Source organism: Ascaphus truei, chromosome 1 (assembly GCF_040206685.1).
Source record: "Ascaphus truei isolate aAscTru1 chromosome 1, aAscTru1.hap1, whole genome shotgun sequence".
NCBI classification, from domain to species: Eukaryota; Metazoa; Chordata; class Amphibia; order Anura; family Ascaphidae; genus Ascaphus; species Ascaphus truei.
In genome coordinates this window covers 537,730,968-537,750,326 of record NC_134483.1, presented here as the reverse complement: position 1 = coordinate 537,750,326, position 19,359 = coordinate 537,730,968, and the positions used below count along the sequence as shown (strand labels likewise).

The 19,359-nt window shown below is 40.1% G+C and overlaps 1 protein-coding gene across 1 annotated transcript in view; it reads right to left on the bottom strand.

Annotated features, from left to right (window-relative positions):
* Positions 1–16,071, bottom strand: part of LOC142464857 (uncharacterized) — a 41,897-nt gene extending 25,826 nt beyond the window's left edge. Inside the window, exons 1-3 of the mRNA XM_075568519.1 lie at positions 16,038–16,071; positions 11,387–11,464; positions 10,251–11,021 (exon numbers count right to left, since the gene is read on the bottom strand). Coding sequence (XP_075424634.1) covers positions 10,251–11,021; positions 11,387–11,464; positions 16,038–16,071 — 883 coding nt within the window. The remainder of the gene's footprint in view (positions 1–10,250; positions 11,022–11,386; positions 11,465–16,037) is intronic.
* Positions 16,072–19,359: the final 3,288 nt, after the last annotated feature.

Genomic DNA, 19,359 nt, shown 5'->3' with positions numbered 1-19,359 from the left:
TACCTTGTATGAAACCTATTTAAATGGTGAGAAACATGATTGAATGAAGTAATAAACATTTGTTTAAGCACAATACTGTTAGAGTCTCATACTTAGGATATTTCTCAAACATTATGCCTGTATTATTAAAATAGTGTGCTTTCACAAGGAAGCATGAAGTGTATTAGTTTGTAAAATACATGTATACCAGTTTATATAGTACTATATATATATATATATATATATATATATATATATATATATATATATAGATATACACACACACACACACACACACACACACACACACACACACACACACACACACACACACACACACACACACACACACACACACACACACACACACACACACACACTCAGTGTGTGTATATATATTTTTATACATTCTGAGATGTTATTGAAACAAGAACACACAAATGATTAAAGGACAAAATTAGAATGCCCAAGCAAGGCAAAGGTAAGTAATAATTTACACATAATCCTGCTGTACACGTATAAGAAAGATGTTTGCAGTTACTTAGGTGTTTTTATAAATGCATGTGACTAATATGCATATGCAATTCTTACATCAATTAACACACCCAAATGCAATGTTTTGCTGCAAAGTCAATGGCAGCTTCTCTAAACTTTGCAACTGGTTCCAGGTGGACCATTACTGAACAGACGATTAATACATAAATATTTATAACACTATTCATTAATTGAGTGTTAACATTTCCAAAACTTCACGTGTACAAGAACATACTTGAAAGTTTGGAAACAACACAGTCTTCAGCATACATACAATAGTAATTAGATAATGTGAAGTCAACAAAACAAGGCCAAAGACATATTTTCTGAATTATAACATTTATTTTTTTTGTTCCTTTTGCGAGCGAGTAACAGGCCTGCTTGTTGTCTCTTGAATTTTCCTTTTTCTTTTGCCACCAACTTTAGGCACAGCAGAGCCACTTTGAGTGGCCTCTGGCACTTCACGGGCAGGGCTTGTGGGCAGTGACTCACCTACAGGGCTTTTGGGCAGTGACTGTTCACCTACGGGGCTTGTGGCCAGTGACTCACCTACAGGGCTTGTGGCCAGTGATTCACCTACAGGGCTTTTGGGCAGTGATTCACCTACAGGGCTTTTGGGCAGTGATTCACCTACAGGGCTTTTGGGCAGTGATTCACCTACAGGGCTTTTGGGTAGTGACTGTGAGCAAGTTGGTAGACACTGCACAAGTGATGGTTGGTCTGTTTCATGTGTGTCTTTTGTTGTTTTTGACCAAAAACTGGTCAGTAGTAACTGCTTGTATTTTGTTTTTGTGGGCTCCTTTGTAGGTGTCAGCTGCTGATTTTGTACAGATGGCAGTGGTAGTATGTCGTCAGGAACCTGCACAGCAATCTCTGCTACTTGACCGGTAACATTTGGGCCTGGTGAATGAATATCAGATGAATGTGGTGAAAACTGACCTGCATGAACAGATCCTGGCTGGGAGGTGTTGAATTGTGGTACATTAGTCATTCTCCAGTAATTAGCTTGTGTTTGCTGAACAACTAATGCTTCGAATGAGGTGTTGATTTTTTGCAACTGTTTCGGCACTTCAATGAAGACTCTGTGGAGATGTGCCAATTGTGAAACTGTTTCTTCCTGCAGTGCAATCATCCTTTCCAGCACTGTCATGAAGTCAGAATGGCGACGATTTTCTGCTTCCACAATTTTTCCCTCAGAAGCTACAATTGCATCGTATGTCGTATTTGCTGGACGATTTGCCGGTAAAACAGTTTCAATTGGAACGTCTTCATGGTCACTTGCTTCTATTTGTGTGTGTATGGCGGTGGCGTCATCATCATCATCATCATAATCCTCTTCATCATGTTCTACAAATAAATGTACAAATTATTAAATGTCATGTTAATCTCTGCTGTGTTACTATGTAATTGTACTGTGTCATAAGTAACAACTAACATGTTTCCATACGTTTTATAACCTCACATTAAAAACTACCTTGACTTAAGAATAATGTTTGGACTCAGTATGAAATATGAGTGAATGAAAACTTGCTGTAAACTCAAAACTCCTACATGATAGTTAACATCACTAACACAATACAAGTTGCCTTACACTTCATTTTCACTGACACTAAGTAATCCTATTTAAAGAAGATGTGCAAAACAAATAATGAACATGACAACATAACATATAGAAGAGCACATATTATATGCCACCAACTGATACACTCACCTTCTAGGTGTGTTGAGCTGGCTGACCCAGGTGAAGACACTTGTTCAGTCTCAGGTGACACATGTCCTTCAGGGGCAACTATATATAACAATAACATAAGTTTTACATTTACATGTGTAAATATTGAACAAACAGTTATTGTATGTTCTGTATTTATGAGTATCTAACAGCATCATTTCCTTAACCCAAAATGTGTGTGTGAAAGTGAACATAAATAGTTGTAATAACAATGTACATGCCTGTGTACTTAGAACTTTTGAGTTCCCTAACATACAACATACTATGGTTCTGCAGTAATGCGTGAGGAAAAATACATTAAATTTGTACATAAAAATCATATGTTGTGTAGTGATATCAGTATCATAATGTACATAACTATCATGAGATGACCATTCACAATGGTTATCATGAAGGTGGTCATATTGCAAAAAGTGTTGTTTTTGGTAGAGGATATGTGTGGTACATTAATATAAGATGTGGCACACATGAATGTGGCTGTGACTAAACAAGACAAGACATGCAGTGTGTGATAATGTGTCGTTGATAGTAGTTCAACTATAGATATGAGTGAACTAATGTGTGACGTACGGTTTGATAAGTAATGAGTTGTTGGGGCATTTAGTAGCTAAAGTGAAGCTTTCAAATGAGTGTGATTAACTTCAGTTGTGCTAGTGAGGTTGTAAGAACGGTTTTCCCTTCCCCAAAAAGCCTAATGAGCCACACCTTTCAATTACTTGAAACAGGTGAAAATGGTGTGAACTAAGTTGCCCCTAAAATGAGGCTGTAATTAGTGTGTGTGCTGAACCCCACCCCCTCTGTTGAAGTGTATGCTGTGATGAGATATTAATTGCAGCTGCTTTAACACAATGGTAGATGAGCTAAATAGTCGTGTGCAGTTTTGAAGTTATGAAAACAATGACATAAAATATGATACGTGTGCCTCATTATGCTGTCTGTATATGACTTAAAGCAAAAATGGACCTTTTCATAAACAACTATAGATGTGTTAGTGCAAGTGATGTTTGTAGGCCGTTGCATGCAATATATTTGATGCATGCTTAAAATAGGCAGTAATGTCATGTTTGTCGGAGTAAAATAAATAAATACACAATAATATTCTACATATTTCTGTTCTGTACCTGTAGCTAGTAATAATTTCTGATTAACATGTGTTACACATGTGTACTACCCTGTTGTTCCCCATCTTCGCCCACCATCAATTGCTTCCACTGCAGCAATGCATTTTGGGAATTCACATGTAAATGAGCACACAATGGCACGTGCTCAATTAGTTACTGCTTTTAGTAGGACTACAACATATATGTCTATTTAGATATATATATATATACAGAATCAGACATATACATATATAGATGCAGGTATGCTTATATTGTGAAGACAGTATAAAAAGCAGTGTAACTATGCAAAATAACTGTAAGCAACGACACGCCTAGTACAGTAATATTTCTCACCTGGTGGAAATTGTGAGGGGTAAATTCCTATATCACGGTCACCAGGTAAGCCTTCCACGACGACGGGAAGTAATTTTGCCCGAAGCAGCTCCTCCAATGGACTTAATATGAGACGTTGTGGTGTGGGCCCACCTCCAGTGCCAGTAGCATGCACGCGTTGGTGTTGTATTTTCTTTTTCAATTTGGACCTAATATCATCAAATCTCTTGTGACAATTCCGCTTGTCCCTCACATGATTCCCACACGCATTGACACCAATGACTATTGTGTCCCACATTTCTTTTCTGCTTGCTGAACTTGTCCGCCCTTGAAAAACATATCAAATATATGAGGTAAATTAATAATAATATAAGCACCAGTTTCCTACACTGCTAGCTGTTCCAAGAGATAGCAAACATGCTGTTTTATGTGTAATATGTGAAGCACATGAGCATTCACTACTAAACCTATACATGTAAGCAAGGTTGCATTCATATTGTATGCAGTTATGGCAAATTGACCGCCTGTGTTTAGTTGTCCTTGTAAGGCATGATAAAAAGCTGTGTTTCCAGACTAATTAACATAGAAAGATATTGTGAAGCCATATTTGCATATGAACAAAACTCAGATGACCTAGGATCACATGTATTTGAATAATAAATGTAAATGTATACTTACCTAGTAAATGTCCATATATACTGTCATAGTGCTCCAGAATGCCAGTGACAAGAGCTGTATTTTCCTGGTCATTGAAGCGAGGATTACGTGGCTTCTCCACACGTTTCTTCCGAGCAGGTTTAGGGTCAGAGCTTGGCTGGTGCTGACTGGACTCTCCTTCTTCCAATGGAAGAGCCTCCAAAAGCTGCCCACCAGCAAGCACGCCACCACCATCCACCCCATCAGCAACTGCGCCACCAGCAGCACTCCCAGCACCAGCACTCCCACTCCTAGCACCAGCACTCACACTCCTAGCACCAGCACTCACACTCCTAGCACCAGCACTCACACTCCTAGCACCAGCACTCACACTCCTAGCACCAGCACTCCCAGCACCAGCACTCCCACTCCCAGCAACAGCACTCCCACTCCCAGCACCAGCACTCCCACTCCCAGCAACAGCACTCCCACTCCCAGCACTCCCACTCCCAGCAACAGCACTCCCACTCCCAGCAACAGCACTCCCACTCCCAGCAACACCACTCGCAGCACCAGCACTCCCACTCCCTGCAACACCACTCTCACTCTCAGCAACATCACTCCCCTGAACAGTACGTTCACTCCGACGCGTACTCCCACGAGTAGCACTCCCACTCCCACCAGCATCACTCTTCCCACGCTTTGCGGGCATACTTCCAGCACTCACAAAAAACAGACAATAAATGTACAGGCAATCACACGAAACACTTCCACATATAAAACAAGACAAAGATGTAAACAAAACAACAATGGACAAAGCTCACCCAATACACAACAAGTCTCTCAGTCAATATGCAAATCTTCAAACAGCCAGCTCTGTGCGTCTCTCTCTCTCTCACTCCCAACAACACAGAGAATGATTAGCAGTACACGTTGCCTTTAAATATGGCGCGCAATCCAAAACATGCTTGTTTCGCCTGATTCAGCAAGATTTGTGATTGGGCAACCTATCAGCACCGCGCCACGCACGCCGATACACCTGTGTGTGATCGGCTAATCATCGTGAGAGTGGGCGGATTTGTTTTCGGGTTGATTTTGAATGTATTCGGCACTTACTGCATACGGAGAGGAAAAAACGCCAATAACATGACTAATCGGTAAGATTGCCGATTTCACATAATCGACGCTTACTGCATGAGGCCCTACATCTTATATTTAGCAATGTTGGTGTTTTGTAATGCTAGGAATTAATAGTCAACATTAATTTAAATTTGTGACATGTGTATGTATAAGTCACACGTGTGTGGATGTGTCCTACATGTACCAAGTGTTAAACTGTTAACAGAGAAGACAAATTTGTCGCTAATGTTACTGTCATTTAGCATTTATAATTTACCAATATGACAATGTTGGTAATATTTTTGGAATATAAATCACGTCACTTCATCATTATCATGATGATAATTATCAAGTATTCTCACAATTGTAACGTCAATCACGTGCACATTAGCATAGACACACTTTTTAAGACAACTGTTTGTGTCTGTATCAATTTGTGTAGGATCCATGTATAACACCGACAAATGATAACACCAGCTTTATTATGGTAGCTTATATCATCATATTGACTATACTATGTATTTTTATAACGTTTAATAAACACAGTAAACTATAGTTAGTTAGGTTAATGAAATATACACAGAAACGTACTTCATTACATGATGTTGATGTCATATTCAGAACTTCATGCATTGTAGGGGACCACAACATCTGGCCAATAACATTATTTGCTACAGTCCCAAACCATTTTATCAACATACCCATGTAACAAGAGATTTTTAACAATAAATGGCTAGTTGGTTGTAAGTGTCCTTTACATTGGGAGAAGGAGTGGCTCAGTGAGTAAAGACACACACTGGCACTGAGAGTTTGAAGCAGGGGAGTCTGGTTCAATTCCCGGTGTCGGCTCCTTGTGACCTTGGGCAAGTCACTTTATCTCCCTGTGCCTCAGGCGCCAAAAAATAAATTGTAAGTTCCACGGGCCAGGGACCTCAGCCTGAAAAATGTGTCTGTAAAGCGCTGTGTACAACTAACAGCGCTATACATGAACATGCTCATATTATAATTATTATTATTATTATTATTATTGTTACATAGTTTCGACAGTCATACGTTCCATTACACAATAGAATACACAAATGTGTTAGCAGAGTGGGAATGGTTGTTATATATAAAACACACCATGCCATAAAATGATAGTAGTCATTAAAGAACACTCAATAAAAATTCATGAGGCACTATTTTGCAACATCATTATGTTAATTAAGTGCTTATGAAATATAGGCATAAGGGTATCACATTTTTTATTGTTTGTTAATAAGCGCTGCAAGCAATATAAAATTAGTTCCATATGTAGTATAGTAGTCGGTGACTCCTCCTCACAATCATCTCATATAAAGGTAGACTCTTCTGAAATCATACATTGATCCGATTGTATCTTCCCTGACATCTCTGAAATACAGCAAACACATGATGGTCAAATATGGCACCTTACTATATATGTATCCGTGACAACGCGTTACACAGCTCTATATGATTGTGTACATACACACGTCACTCACTTATATGTTAGAAGTACAAGTGTACATCAGTATGTAATGTTTCTTTAAATTTGTAGCAGGCATAACTATGTATATGAAGTGAACGTTGCCTGTATACTGAAAAATGTGCGCGCACATCTTAGTGTGCGCACGCACTTCACGCTTGGCTGCACTAACTGTTAGCGCATGCGCAAAACAAAGCGTACGTTGTGCGTTCAATACATCTTGGAAATACCATTAAACATAAAATCTTTATTTCAAATACAATGAATACGAAACTACATTCGTTCTAAACGAGTACATCTGTATTCTTTTTAAACAGACGTGTTTGGACAGAAAGGACGGCCGATAACACAATGCGCAAATGCAATACGTGTGACGTCATGTTAAACCAGCGTGAAACGCACGCTAACACTCCTCCCACTCAATTAACATTCGGCTAACGCCCAGTTGACGCCTACAAACACTGAGCCGCACACATGACACACTGCAGTTACCGTTACTATAACAAAACATGACAGCCAATAGGCTTTGAGGCGCGCATGTCGCTTGGGGGCGGGACTTACATCCGTAATCCTTTTTAAGGATGCCTTGGGCCATGACAAGGGTCCCACGTCATACGTGGGGGACCCGCTTTTAAATGTTGCATGATAACAAAACAGGTATGTGTTATAGTTATGTTAAAATGTTGCTAATATGGTTAAAGGGATAGGAAAGTACGTATATTTATTCCGTCAGCAATGTGTACTACTCTTTCAGGTTATACTATATTGTATTCGGCAACAATTTCTTTGTGATCGCTACATGTTATGCAGTCTGCAATGTTACGCTGTATCCACGCATTGAAAGGGAAAATGGTGGTTAAAAAAAAAAAAAAACATTTAAACGCACAGTCAACGCATAACGGTTGTTATATTTACCATTCTTCTAGAATTAACTCTTCGTCTGGCTGCAACTGCTCGCTCCAGAAATGCAAGGCATTTTCATCCACGCTTGACCCACCCGCTGAATCCAGTATGACACACATCTCCTCCATGAAGCGCTCATAGGAATCGCCACTGCTTTCTTCAAACAATTGGTCGGGAGGTAGGTTCATTTCTTCGGGTTCCCATTCCAATGCATTTTCAGCTGAAAGGCTTGGTACATAATCATAGTACTTTTGTTGTTGTACAATGTGGGTTTCAGGAATGGAGGGTGCAGATATTGCAGCAGGTATCGATTCACACGGAACAGTAGTAGCGGATCCATTGCTATTGGCATTAGGAATAAATATGCCTTTCACAACAATATATGTGCCCTCTTTCAGGGTAAAATGCTTTTCCTTTGCAATCTTCCAGAAACCATAGGTGTGTTCTAGCTTATCCTGCACACGTTCAAAAAAGTCATTAGTTGATAAAGTGAATCTTATTGAGGAATTAAAATTCCGCGCATGCCTACGGTCTTGGTAATAAGGATATTTAGCTCGAATCAAATCATAGATTTGGCGTGTGCTTGCTTTGTGTCCGCGACTGTTCAAAATTGCTTCTGAAACCATGTACTTATAACCTAAGAGGGGATTCATATGGTTAACGAATTCATCAGCCATGTCAGAGTAGCACAAAAGATGTGTGCAGTTCTGTCTTCTTTGCTCATCAAAATGATTCTGCTCAATGGCTAACAAATTCCTGTATTTCGTTTTCAAGGTCAACAAAAGTAACTACTTTTACTCCTTATTTCAAACGCCAATTGGATGTGTCCTTTTAATTGGTTTAACTTTAGTGGTTAGTGATAGGCGAATGTGGGAAAAACATGTATCATTTTTTTATCTCGTTTGTGAAAACATTCCTACACTTTTATTTCAGTAACATTGAGTTTTCTAGAAAAATAACAAAGAGCACTGTGTGAAAATAGTGCTTAGACAGCCATATCAGTAAATACACACACCTGCAAAATGAAATGTTTTTTTCCCACATACATTTCTGTGTGTATTTGAACTTCTGGTTAACTACCTGTCTGCATGAGTTTAAATACGTGTGTATCTATATATATATAAATATATCTCTCTCATAAAAATATATATTTATATATATATAAAGTGTATATTGTAGTATATGTATAGTGTGTGTGTGTGTGTGTGTGTGTGTATATATATATATGTATATATGTATATATATATATATATATATATATATATATATATATATATATATATATATATTGTTTTTTTTTTTTTTTTTATATTGCAGGAGTACACACAACATATTGATGGCAGTAAGTAGGCCTTGTATGAAACCTATTTAAATGGTGATAAACATGAGTGAATTAAGTAATAAACATTTGTTTGCACCCAATAATGTTAGAGGCTCACACTTAGTATATTTGTCAAACATTAGGCCTGTATTATTAAAATAGTGTGTTTTCACAAGGAAGCATGAAGTGTATGTTTTTTGTAAATACATCTATACCAGTTTAGATAGTACTATATATACACACACACACACACACACACACACACACACACACACACACACACACACACACACACAGTGTGTGTCTGTGTGTGTGTGTGTGCATATATCAATACATACTACATATATTTTAGTATAAATTCAGAGATGTTCTTGAAACAAGAACACATAAATGATTAAAGGACAACATTACAATGGCCACCAAAGGTAAGTAATATTTAACACAAAATCCTGCTGTACACGTACAAGAAAGATGTTTGCAGTTAAATATGTGCTTTTATAATTGCATGAAAATAATATGCACATGCAATGATTACATCAATTAACACACCCAAATGCAATGTTTTGCTGCAAAGTCAATGGCAGCTTCTCTAAACTTAGCAACTGGCTCCTGGTGGACCATTACTGAACAGACGATTAAAACATAAATATTTATAACACTATTCATTAATTAGGAGTGTTAACATTTCCAAATCTTCACGTGTACAAGAACATACTTGAAAGTTTGGAAACAACACAGTCTTCAGCATACATACAATAGTAATTAGATAATCTGAAGTCAACAAAACAAGGCCAAAGACATATTTTCTGAATTATAACATTTATTTTTTTTGTTCCTTTTGCGAGCGAGTAACAGGCCTGCTTGTTGTCTCTTGAATTTTCCTTTTTCTTTTGCCACCAACTTTAGGCACAACAGAGCCACTTTGAGTGGCCTCTGGCACTTCACGGGAAGGGCTTGTGGCCAGTGACTCACCTACAGGGCTTTTGGGCAGTGATTCACCTACAGGGCTTTTGGGCAGTGACTCACCTACAGGGCTTTTGGGTAGTGACTGTTCACCTACAGGGCTTGTGGCCAGTGACTCACCTACAGGGCTTGTGGCCAGTGACTCACCTACAGGGCTTTTGGGCAGTGATTCACCTACAGGGCTTTTGGGCAGCGATTCACCTACAGGGCTTTTGGGCAGCGATTCACCTACAGGGCTTTTGGGTAGTGACTGTTCACGGACAGGGCTTGTGCCCACTGACACATGTGAGCAAGTTGGTAGACACTGCACAAGTGATGGTTGGTCTGTTTCATGTGTGTCTTGTTTTGTTTTTGTCGCCTCCTTTGTAGGTATCTGCTGCTGAATTTGTACAGATGGCAGCGGTAGGATGTCATCAGGAACCTGCACAGCAATGTCTGCTACTTGACCGGTAACATTTGGGCCTGGTGAATGAATATCAGATGAATGTGGTGAAAACTGACCTGCATGAACAGATCCTGCCTGTGAGGTGTTGAATTGTGGTACATTAGTCATTCTCCAGTAATTAGCTTGTGTTTGCTGAACAACTAATGCTTCGAATGAGGTGTTGATTTTTTGCAACTGTTTAGGCACTTCAATGAAGACTCTGTGGAGATGTGCCAATTGTGAAACTGTTTCTTCCTGCAGTGCAATCATCCTTTCCAGCACTGTCATCAGGTCAGAATGGCGACGATTTTCTGCTTCCACAATTTTTCCCTCAGAAGCTACAATTGCATCATATGTGGTATTTGCTGGACGTTTTGGCGGTAAAACAGTTTCAATTGGAACCTCTTCATGGTCACTTGCTTGTATTTGTGTGTCTATGGCGGCGGCGGCGGCGGCATCATCATCATCATCATCATAATCCTCTTCATCATGTTCTACAAATAAATGTACACATTATTAAATGGCATGTTAATCTCTGCTGTGTTACTATGTAATTCTACTGTGTCAAAAGAAACAACTAACATGTTTCCATACGTTTTATAACCTCACATTAAAAACTACCTTGACTTAAGAATAATGTTTGGACTCAGTATGAAATATGAGTGAATGAAAACTTGCTGTAAACTCACAACTCCTACATGATAGTTAACATCACTAACACAATACATGTTGCCTTACACTTCATTTTCACTGACACTAAGTAATCCTATTTAAAGAAGATGTGCAAAACAAATAATGAACATGACAACATAACATATAGAAGAGCACATATTATATGGCCACCAACTGATACACTCACCTTCTAGGTGTGTTGAGCTGGCTGACCCAGGTGAAGACACTTGTTCAGTCTCAGGTGACACATGTCCTTCAGGGGCAACTATATATAACAATAACATAAGTTTTACATTTACATGTGTAAATATTGAACAAACAGTTATTGTATGTTCTGTATTTATGAGTACCTAACAGCATCATTTCCTTAACCCAAAATGTGTGTGTGAAAGTGAACATAAATAGTTGTAATAACAATGTACATGCCTGCGTACTTAGAACTTTTGAGTTCCCTAACATAAAACATACTATGTTTCTGCAGTAATGCGTGAGGATAAATAGATTAAATTTGTACATAAAAATCATATGTTGTGTAGTGATATCAGTATCATAATGTACATAACTATCATGAGATGACCATTCACAATGGTTATCATGAAGGTGGTCATATTGCAAAAAGTGTTGTTTTTGGTAGAGGATATGTGTGGTACATTAATATAAGATGTGGCACACCTGAATGTGGCTGTCACTCAACAAGACAAGACATGCAGTGTGTGATAATGTGTCGTTGATAGTAGTTCAACTATAGATATGAGTGAACTAATGTGTGACGTACGCTTTGATAAGTAATGAGTTGTTGGGGCATTTAGTAGCTAAAGTGAAGCTTTCAAATGAGTGTGATTAACTTCAGTTGTGCTAGTCAGGTTGTAAGAACGGTATTCCCTTCCCCAAAAAGCCTTATCAGCCACACCTTTCAATTACTTGAAACAGGTGAAAATGGTGTGAACTAAGTTGACCCTAAAATGAGGCTGTAATTAGTGTGTGTGCTGAACCCCACCCCCTCTGTTGAAGTGTATGCTGTGATGAGATATTAATTGCAGCTGCTTTAACACAATGGTAGATGAGCTAAATAGTCGTGTGCAGTTTTTAAGTTATGAAAACAATGACATAACATATGATACGTGTGCCTCATTATGCTGTCTGTATATGACTTAAAGCAAAAATTGACCTTTTCATAAACAACTATAGATGTGTTAGTGCAAGTGATGTTTGTAGGCCGTTGCATGCAATATATTTTATGCATGCTTAAAATAGGCAGTAATGTCATGTTTGTCGGAGTAAAATAAATAAAATACACAATAATATTCTACATATTTCTGTTCTGTACCTGTAGCTAGTAATAATTTCTGATTAACATGTGTTACACATGTGTACTACCCTGTTGTTCCCCATCTTCGCCCACCATCAATTGCTTCCACTGCAGCAATGCATTTTGGGAATTCACATGTAAATGAGCACACAATGGCACGTGCTATATTAGTTACTGCTTTTAGTAGGACTACAACATATATGTCTATTTTGAGATATATATATATACAGAATCAGACATATACATATATAGATGCAGGTATGCTTATATTGTGAAGACAGTATAAAAAGCAGTGTAAATATGCAAAATAACTGTAAGCAACGACACGCCTAGTACATTAATATTTCTCACCTGGTGGAAATTGTGAGGGATAAATTCCTATATCACGGTCACCAGGTAAGCCTTCCACGACGACGGGAAGTAATTTTGCCCGAAGCAGCTCCTCCAATGGAGTTAATATGAGACGTTGTGGTGTCGGGCCACCTCCAGTGCCAGTAGCATGCACGCGTTGGTGTTGTATTTTCTTTTTCAATTTGGACCTAATATCATCAAATCTCTTGTGACAATTCCGCTTGTCCCTCACATGATTCCCACACGCATTGACACCAATGACTATTGTGTCCCATTTCTTTTCTGCTTGCTGAACTTGTCCGCCCTTGAAAAACATATAAAATATATGAGGTAAATTAATAATAATAGAAGCACCAGTTTCCTACACTGCTAGCTGTTCCAAGAGATAGCAAACATGCTGTTTTATGTGTAATATGTGAAGCACATGAGCATTCACTACTAAACCTATACATGTAAGCAAGGTTGCATTCATATTGTATGCAGTTATGGCAAATTGACCGCCTGTGATTAGTTGTCCTTGTATGGCATGATAAAAAGCTGTGTTTCCAGACTAATTAACATAGAAAGATATTCTGAACCCATATTTGCATATGAACAAAACTCAGATGACCTAGGATTACATGTATTTGAATAATAAATGTAAAGGTACACTTACCTAGTAAATGTCCATATATACTGTCATAGTGCTCCAGAATGCCAGTGACAAGAGCTGTATTTTCCTGGTCATTGAAGCGAGGATTACGTGGCTTCTCCACACGTTTCTTCCGAGCAGGTTTAGGGTCAGAGCTTGGCTGGTGCTGACTGGACTCTCCTTCTTCCAATGGAAGAGACTCCAAAAGCTGCCCACCAGCAAGCACGCCACCACCATCCACCCCATCAGCAACTGCGCCACCAGCAGCACTCACAGCACCAGCACTCCCACTCCTAGCACCAGCACTCCCACTCCTAGCACCAGCACTCCCACTCCTAGCACCAGCACTCCCACTCCTAGCAACAGCACTCCCACTCCCAGCAACAGCACTCCCAGCAACAGCACTCCCACTCACAGCAACAGCACTCCCACTCACAGCAACAGCACTCCCACTCCCAGCAACAGCACTCCCACTCCCAGCAACAACACTCCCACTCCCAGCAACAGCACTCCCACTCCCAGCAACACCACTCGGTGCACCAGCAACATCACTCCCCTGAACAGTACGTTCACTCCGACGCGTACTCGCACGAGTAGCACTCCCACTCCCACCAGCATCACTCTTCCCACGCTTTGCGGGCATACTTCCAGCACTCACAAAAAACAGACAACTAATGTACAGCCAATCACACGAAACACTTCCACATATAAAACAAGACAAAGATGTAAACAAAACAACAATGGACAAAGCTCACCCAATACACAACAAGTCTCTCCGTCAATATGCAAATGTTCAATCAGCCAGCTCTGTGCGTCTCTCTCTCTCTCACTCCCAACAACACAGAGAATGATTAGCAGTACACGTTGCCTTTAAATATGGCGCGCAATCCAAAACATGCTTGTTTCGCCTGATTCAGCAAGATTTGTGATTGGGCAACCTATCAGCACCCCGCCACGCACGCCGATACACCTGTGTGTGATCGGCTAATCATCGTGAGAGTGGGCGGATTTGTTTTCGGGTTGATTTTGAATGTATTCGGCACTTACTGCATACGGAGAGGAAAAATCGCCATTAACATGACTAATCGGTAAGCTTGCCGATTTCACTTAATCGACGCTTACTGCATGAGGCCCTAGGTGGTGCAATTGGAACTAGTGTGCAATCAATAGAATGCACATTGGGGAAGCCAGTAATCCAATAGAACGGTGTTTTGGGCTTCTGCCATGCTGTCCTCTCCCCGGGGTAATGTATATATGTCCCAGAGTGTCGTTTTATTGATTAGCAGAAACTGGTGGATACGTCACAAGAATTCCAAATGTGTGAAATTCCACCAACTGCAGCCACTGTACTTTGAACAGAGTGGCAAGATAATGTAATAAGACCTGCAATTTCACAAATCCAGCAATGGCATTACTCCTGCTTGTTTTAGGGTCCGAATCAGCTTTCAGTTGTTCATAAGTAGCTTCACTGTTAGGGACAACTAAAGGTTAAGGGTCGTAAAGGGTTAACTCGATGTGCTTAGAAAGTATAACGCCTCTCTCATCGGATGGAACAGGGTGACAAGGTACAACCCTAGCCACACCCACATTCTAGAAGGTGTCTAGCTTGTCACCTTTTACAGGATACTAGGTATAATCCAAACCACTCCCCTTGTAGGCATGGTGACCAGTGATGTCACTAGTAGATATATATATATATATATATATATATATATATATATATATATATGATAAAATCACTGGCACTCCAATAGAAATTCAATAATGAATAGGTGCATGTCCCATATAAATAATAAAAGTATACATTACCGCATAGCAGCATGTGCTGTATTTAATACATTCATTTTCATTCACCTGAGTGCTGTCTCCTTTTTGCTGCTATGCGGTCATGTGTGTGTGTGTGTGTGTGTATATGTGTATGTGTGTGTGTGTGTGTGTGTATGTGTATATGTGGTAGAAGAATCTTAATTCAGGTAGCAGGAGGAGTTGAAATATAGGGATCTCACTGAATATAGCGTGTCATGTTTTTGTGTAGAGCTATACGTTTAAGGATGTCTGGTCACCTTTATTATTTTATAGCTAGGGGACGTGACCCTTATTGTCATAGCCAATAGTAATGGTCTGAGGTTAGTCGTCTGCCCTAAATTGGAGTATGCGTGGTACTCTGGGGCCAATCCTTTTAAATAAAGGGTTCTAGTGCACCACGGGATTGGCCCATACTGACCAGTTCTAAATGCGAGCCCCTTCCGATACCTTGGGATAAGGTGGATACTCCTCAGGGTGACGGGATATGTATCCCTGATGATGGAAGTATCTCTACCATGAGTCCTGGTGGGAAGGAGGCAAATCCAAACGCAGGGACAGCGAATACCATGCAGATCCAGTGTTAAGGGTACCAAGCCCAGGACCTCCCTAGGATAGTGGTGAGAGCCGCCTGGGGACGAATGCCTCATTCAACTGTGTTATTGGCCACTCATTATTGTTGAAGAAAAGATGTCCGTATATGTGGAACCTAATCAATGGAATGAATAAAGCTCTTGTTTGTACCAATAAAGTTCCTGGCACCCTTCATTTCTACCATCTTAGAATAGAAGCCCCGCCAGCCTAGATGCCATCACCCTGGCAAGGTAATTAGAGACACTGAGCACCACAATTAATAAGACACCACGATGCCGCACTTCTTTTTGACCTCTGTAAAAAGGGGTTACATATGGTTTCTGTGCTCAATCTAAATTGTCCAAACACGTCCTCCTCCCTTAGCCATAGAAGGGTCTGTCTAGCCCTGAAGACGCAGGTGTCAGCATGCGCTTCCTCCTTCCTCTCTCCAGTTCTTCTCCTCTCTCCACCTCTCTCTCAGTCTATCGCTTGCTCTCTCCCCTGTAGCATACGCCTCCATCTTTCCCGCAGAAATAAGGCCCATGCCTTATTTACTCAACTTGTTTAAATCTGTCATTTGATGTCACACTTGGGAAAGATGGAACCTCTATATTTCAACTTCAGGTGAGGGAAAGCATTTCCAGGCTACCCAGGATCTGAGTAACCCCACATAATTGCTGCCATAAGCAAAGATGTATAAGCCACAGGAGAAACAAACAGGCAGCTTAAAAAAAACAAAAAAACAGGTGGAGACTCCTGTGCACATAAAGATTCACACGTGAGATAAATGGGGAATATGCTCATTTAAAGCTGCAGTTCAGTCTTTTTTTTTTTAATTCATTTTTTTACTTCAATAGTTTCACGTGGGCAATCTCTAATTACCTAAAGAACTGTATAGCTGCCATTTAATTCGTTCTCCATGTATTGATCGCCAACATTTGGTGACATAATTAGAGATGGCATATGTTTTTCTTCTGCTTCTTTCTCTCAATGGAAGCTCATGAATATTCATGAGCACTCCTGCACTGACATGTGCAAGAGGGAGGGCAGGGCTGACAAAGGGGTGTGCCAGGGCTTGTGACAGGACATGAAGGGGCAGTGCCTTAGCAAATGGCTGTTAAAATAGAATACAAGAAAATTGGTCTTTCAAAGTTGTTTTTTTAAAAACAGAAAATGCTAAAAGTATTTTTTCTTACTACAGAACTGATTTATTAAAAAAAAAACCACACATGCAGGATATTGACTGAACTGCAGCTTTAAGTAATTCATCGAACTTTTGCAGTTCGTTGAAGCAAACCTTAGTGGCCTTAGGTAGAATTGCATGCTTTCATGCGTTTTGTTTTTAAATAACGCGTTTCACATTTCTCAGATTTGCAAAGTAATAGAAGTTTTTGTGAAGATTTTCCAGTCAAACGTTGACACATTCGCCCAGAGAGATAGAGCCAGTTATTTACATTCTGCTGCAATATCTGCCCTTTTTTTGCAGTTTCCCCTAGGATGATTGCTTGGGCCTCGCTATTGCCTTCAGCTGAGTTTGCTTATAATAATGCTGTTTATTCATCCACTCAGAACACCCCTTTAATTTCCAACTATGCCTATTATCCTCCTTCTCATCCAATAGAAACTTAAGTAGATAAGATACCAGCTGTGCCAAAATGGGAAAACCACTTTAAATAAATCCATTGGCTGTTTAGTTGCTTGGCAGAAGTTAAAAAAAAGCTTATAAACATCAAGCAGATTAAGAGCTCCCAATTTCAAGGTTAGATATAAGGTTTGGCTTTTATCCCAGCACTTAAAATCTGATCGTCTTTTAATCAAGTTGAGCCACAAATTATTTGTCCTATTTACAATTATGCAACTCATCAACACAGTAAACTTCTGTTTGCCAGAACCATGAGAATGCACATTGTGTTTCATGTATCAGTGCTCAAACCTTCTGCCCCAGATCATCTAATACCTCCTCCACCTCCATTCATAACCATGGGTCAAGAGGCCTTCAATGGTGGCACAAATTCTGCATTCAGGACCAGAGGAATGCACATGGGAATCCCCAATGAATGTGCACAACTGATCCATGCAGCCAACCCAGAAAAACCTGGAGCTCAGTATATTCTAGTGATAACTACACTGTCTGGACACGCCCAGTCTTTCGTCCTTATTGGTCCTCCAAAGGTCAATTAAAGATACAAAAAATAGAAACAGTGTATTGTATTGTATCACCCAGTAAAAATAATACACTCTAGCATCTGCATGTACATGGGTGTGTGATGGAGAAAATAATCTAATAATGGGGACACCAGATAAGATTGGAATACCAACAGTGTTGATGGCAGTAATTAGGGAACACCCTTTGGGTAAGAGGTTACGCTGGAACCTTAACCCCTCAAGTAAGTGCTTACTTTTACAACACAACAGTGTTCCTTCAATATACAGACTCACAAGGCTAGTAGTGTGTCTTGTATGTACTATGACTTGACCCATAAAAATACCGCATTTTTATTGCCGGTGTTTGATGACTCTAGGCCAGGGATGGCCAACTCCAGGCAACCAACAGGTCAGGTTTTCAGGAAATCCCTGCTTCAGCACAGGTGGCTCAATCAGTCACAGCTTCAGCACAGGTGGCTCAGTCAAAGACAAAGACTGAGCCACTGACCTGTTGGTAGCCCTTGAGGACTGGAGTTGGCTGCCCCATGCGAAGGCCTATGTGAGATAAATGCAACTAGCCAATGTCCATTATGGTGAAATCGCAGCCCAATTCCGTAGCATATATGGGAGAAATGGGTGCTCTAAAATTCCCGGAATCAACGTACAAATGAATCCAAATTATGAAGAGACATCAACTTCTATGGGCGTGGGTAAGCTACTGGGTGAGGTAATAATGCCAGTGAACCTGTAGATATCTTCCTGAAGGAAGCAGTGGATGGAAGATGAACCCCCTCCACTGTGCCTCATTGGAGACAATAATAACGTTCTGAAACCCAAATATGTAGCCCTTGTAGCGAATCCAGAGATTTCCCTTGTATTTTTCTTGTATATGACCCACTCTTAGCACGAAATGAAGTCTCTTGATGGCGTGTCCAGCCGCCAATAAATACACCCTTAGTTGCCTTGCACTACGTTTTCAGTATTTAGACTTCAGCGTAGTTATTTTTCTGCTATGGAATTGCAGGCTAGAAAAAAAATGTGCAATAGCACACAGCAGCAGCGCACTGCCACAAATAAGGAATACAGGTGGAGAAAAGTAAATGAGGATTTATTGCCCAATGAAATTGACAAACAGGGGGTAAGGACCCTCCTACGCGTTTCGCACAGTAGTGCTTTATCAAGGACTCCTTGATAATATGATGTGAGGAAGAGCGCGGTGCCTCTGTAAAGTGCCGCGCCCAGCCCCAGAAAATGTTGCCCCGCCCACCCCCCCATTTTGCGCACCCCTGTGTTAACCTATACATATTGCGTTTCAGTAAACTCAGGACACCTAAGGGCATATAACATG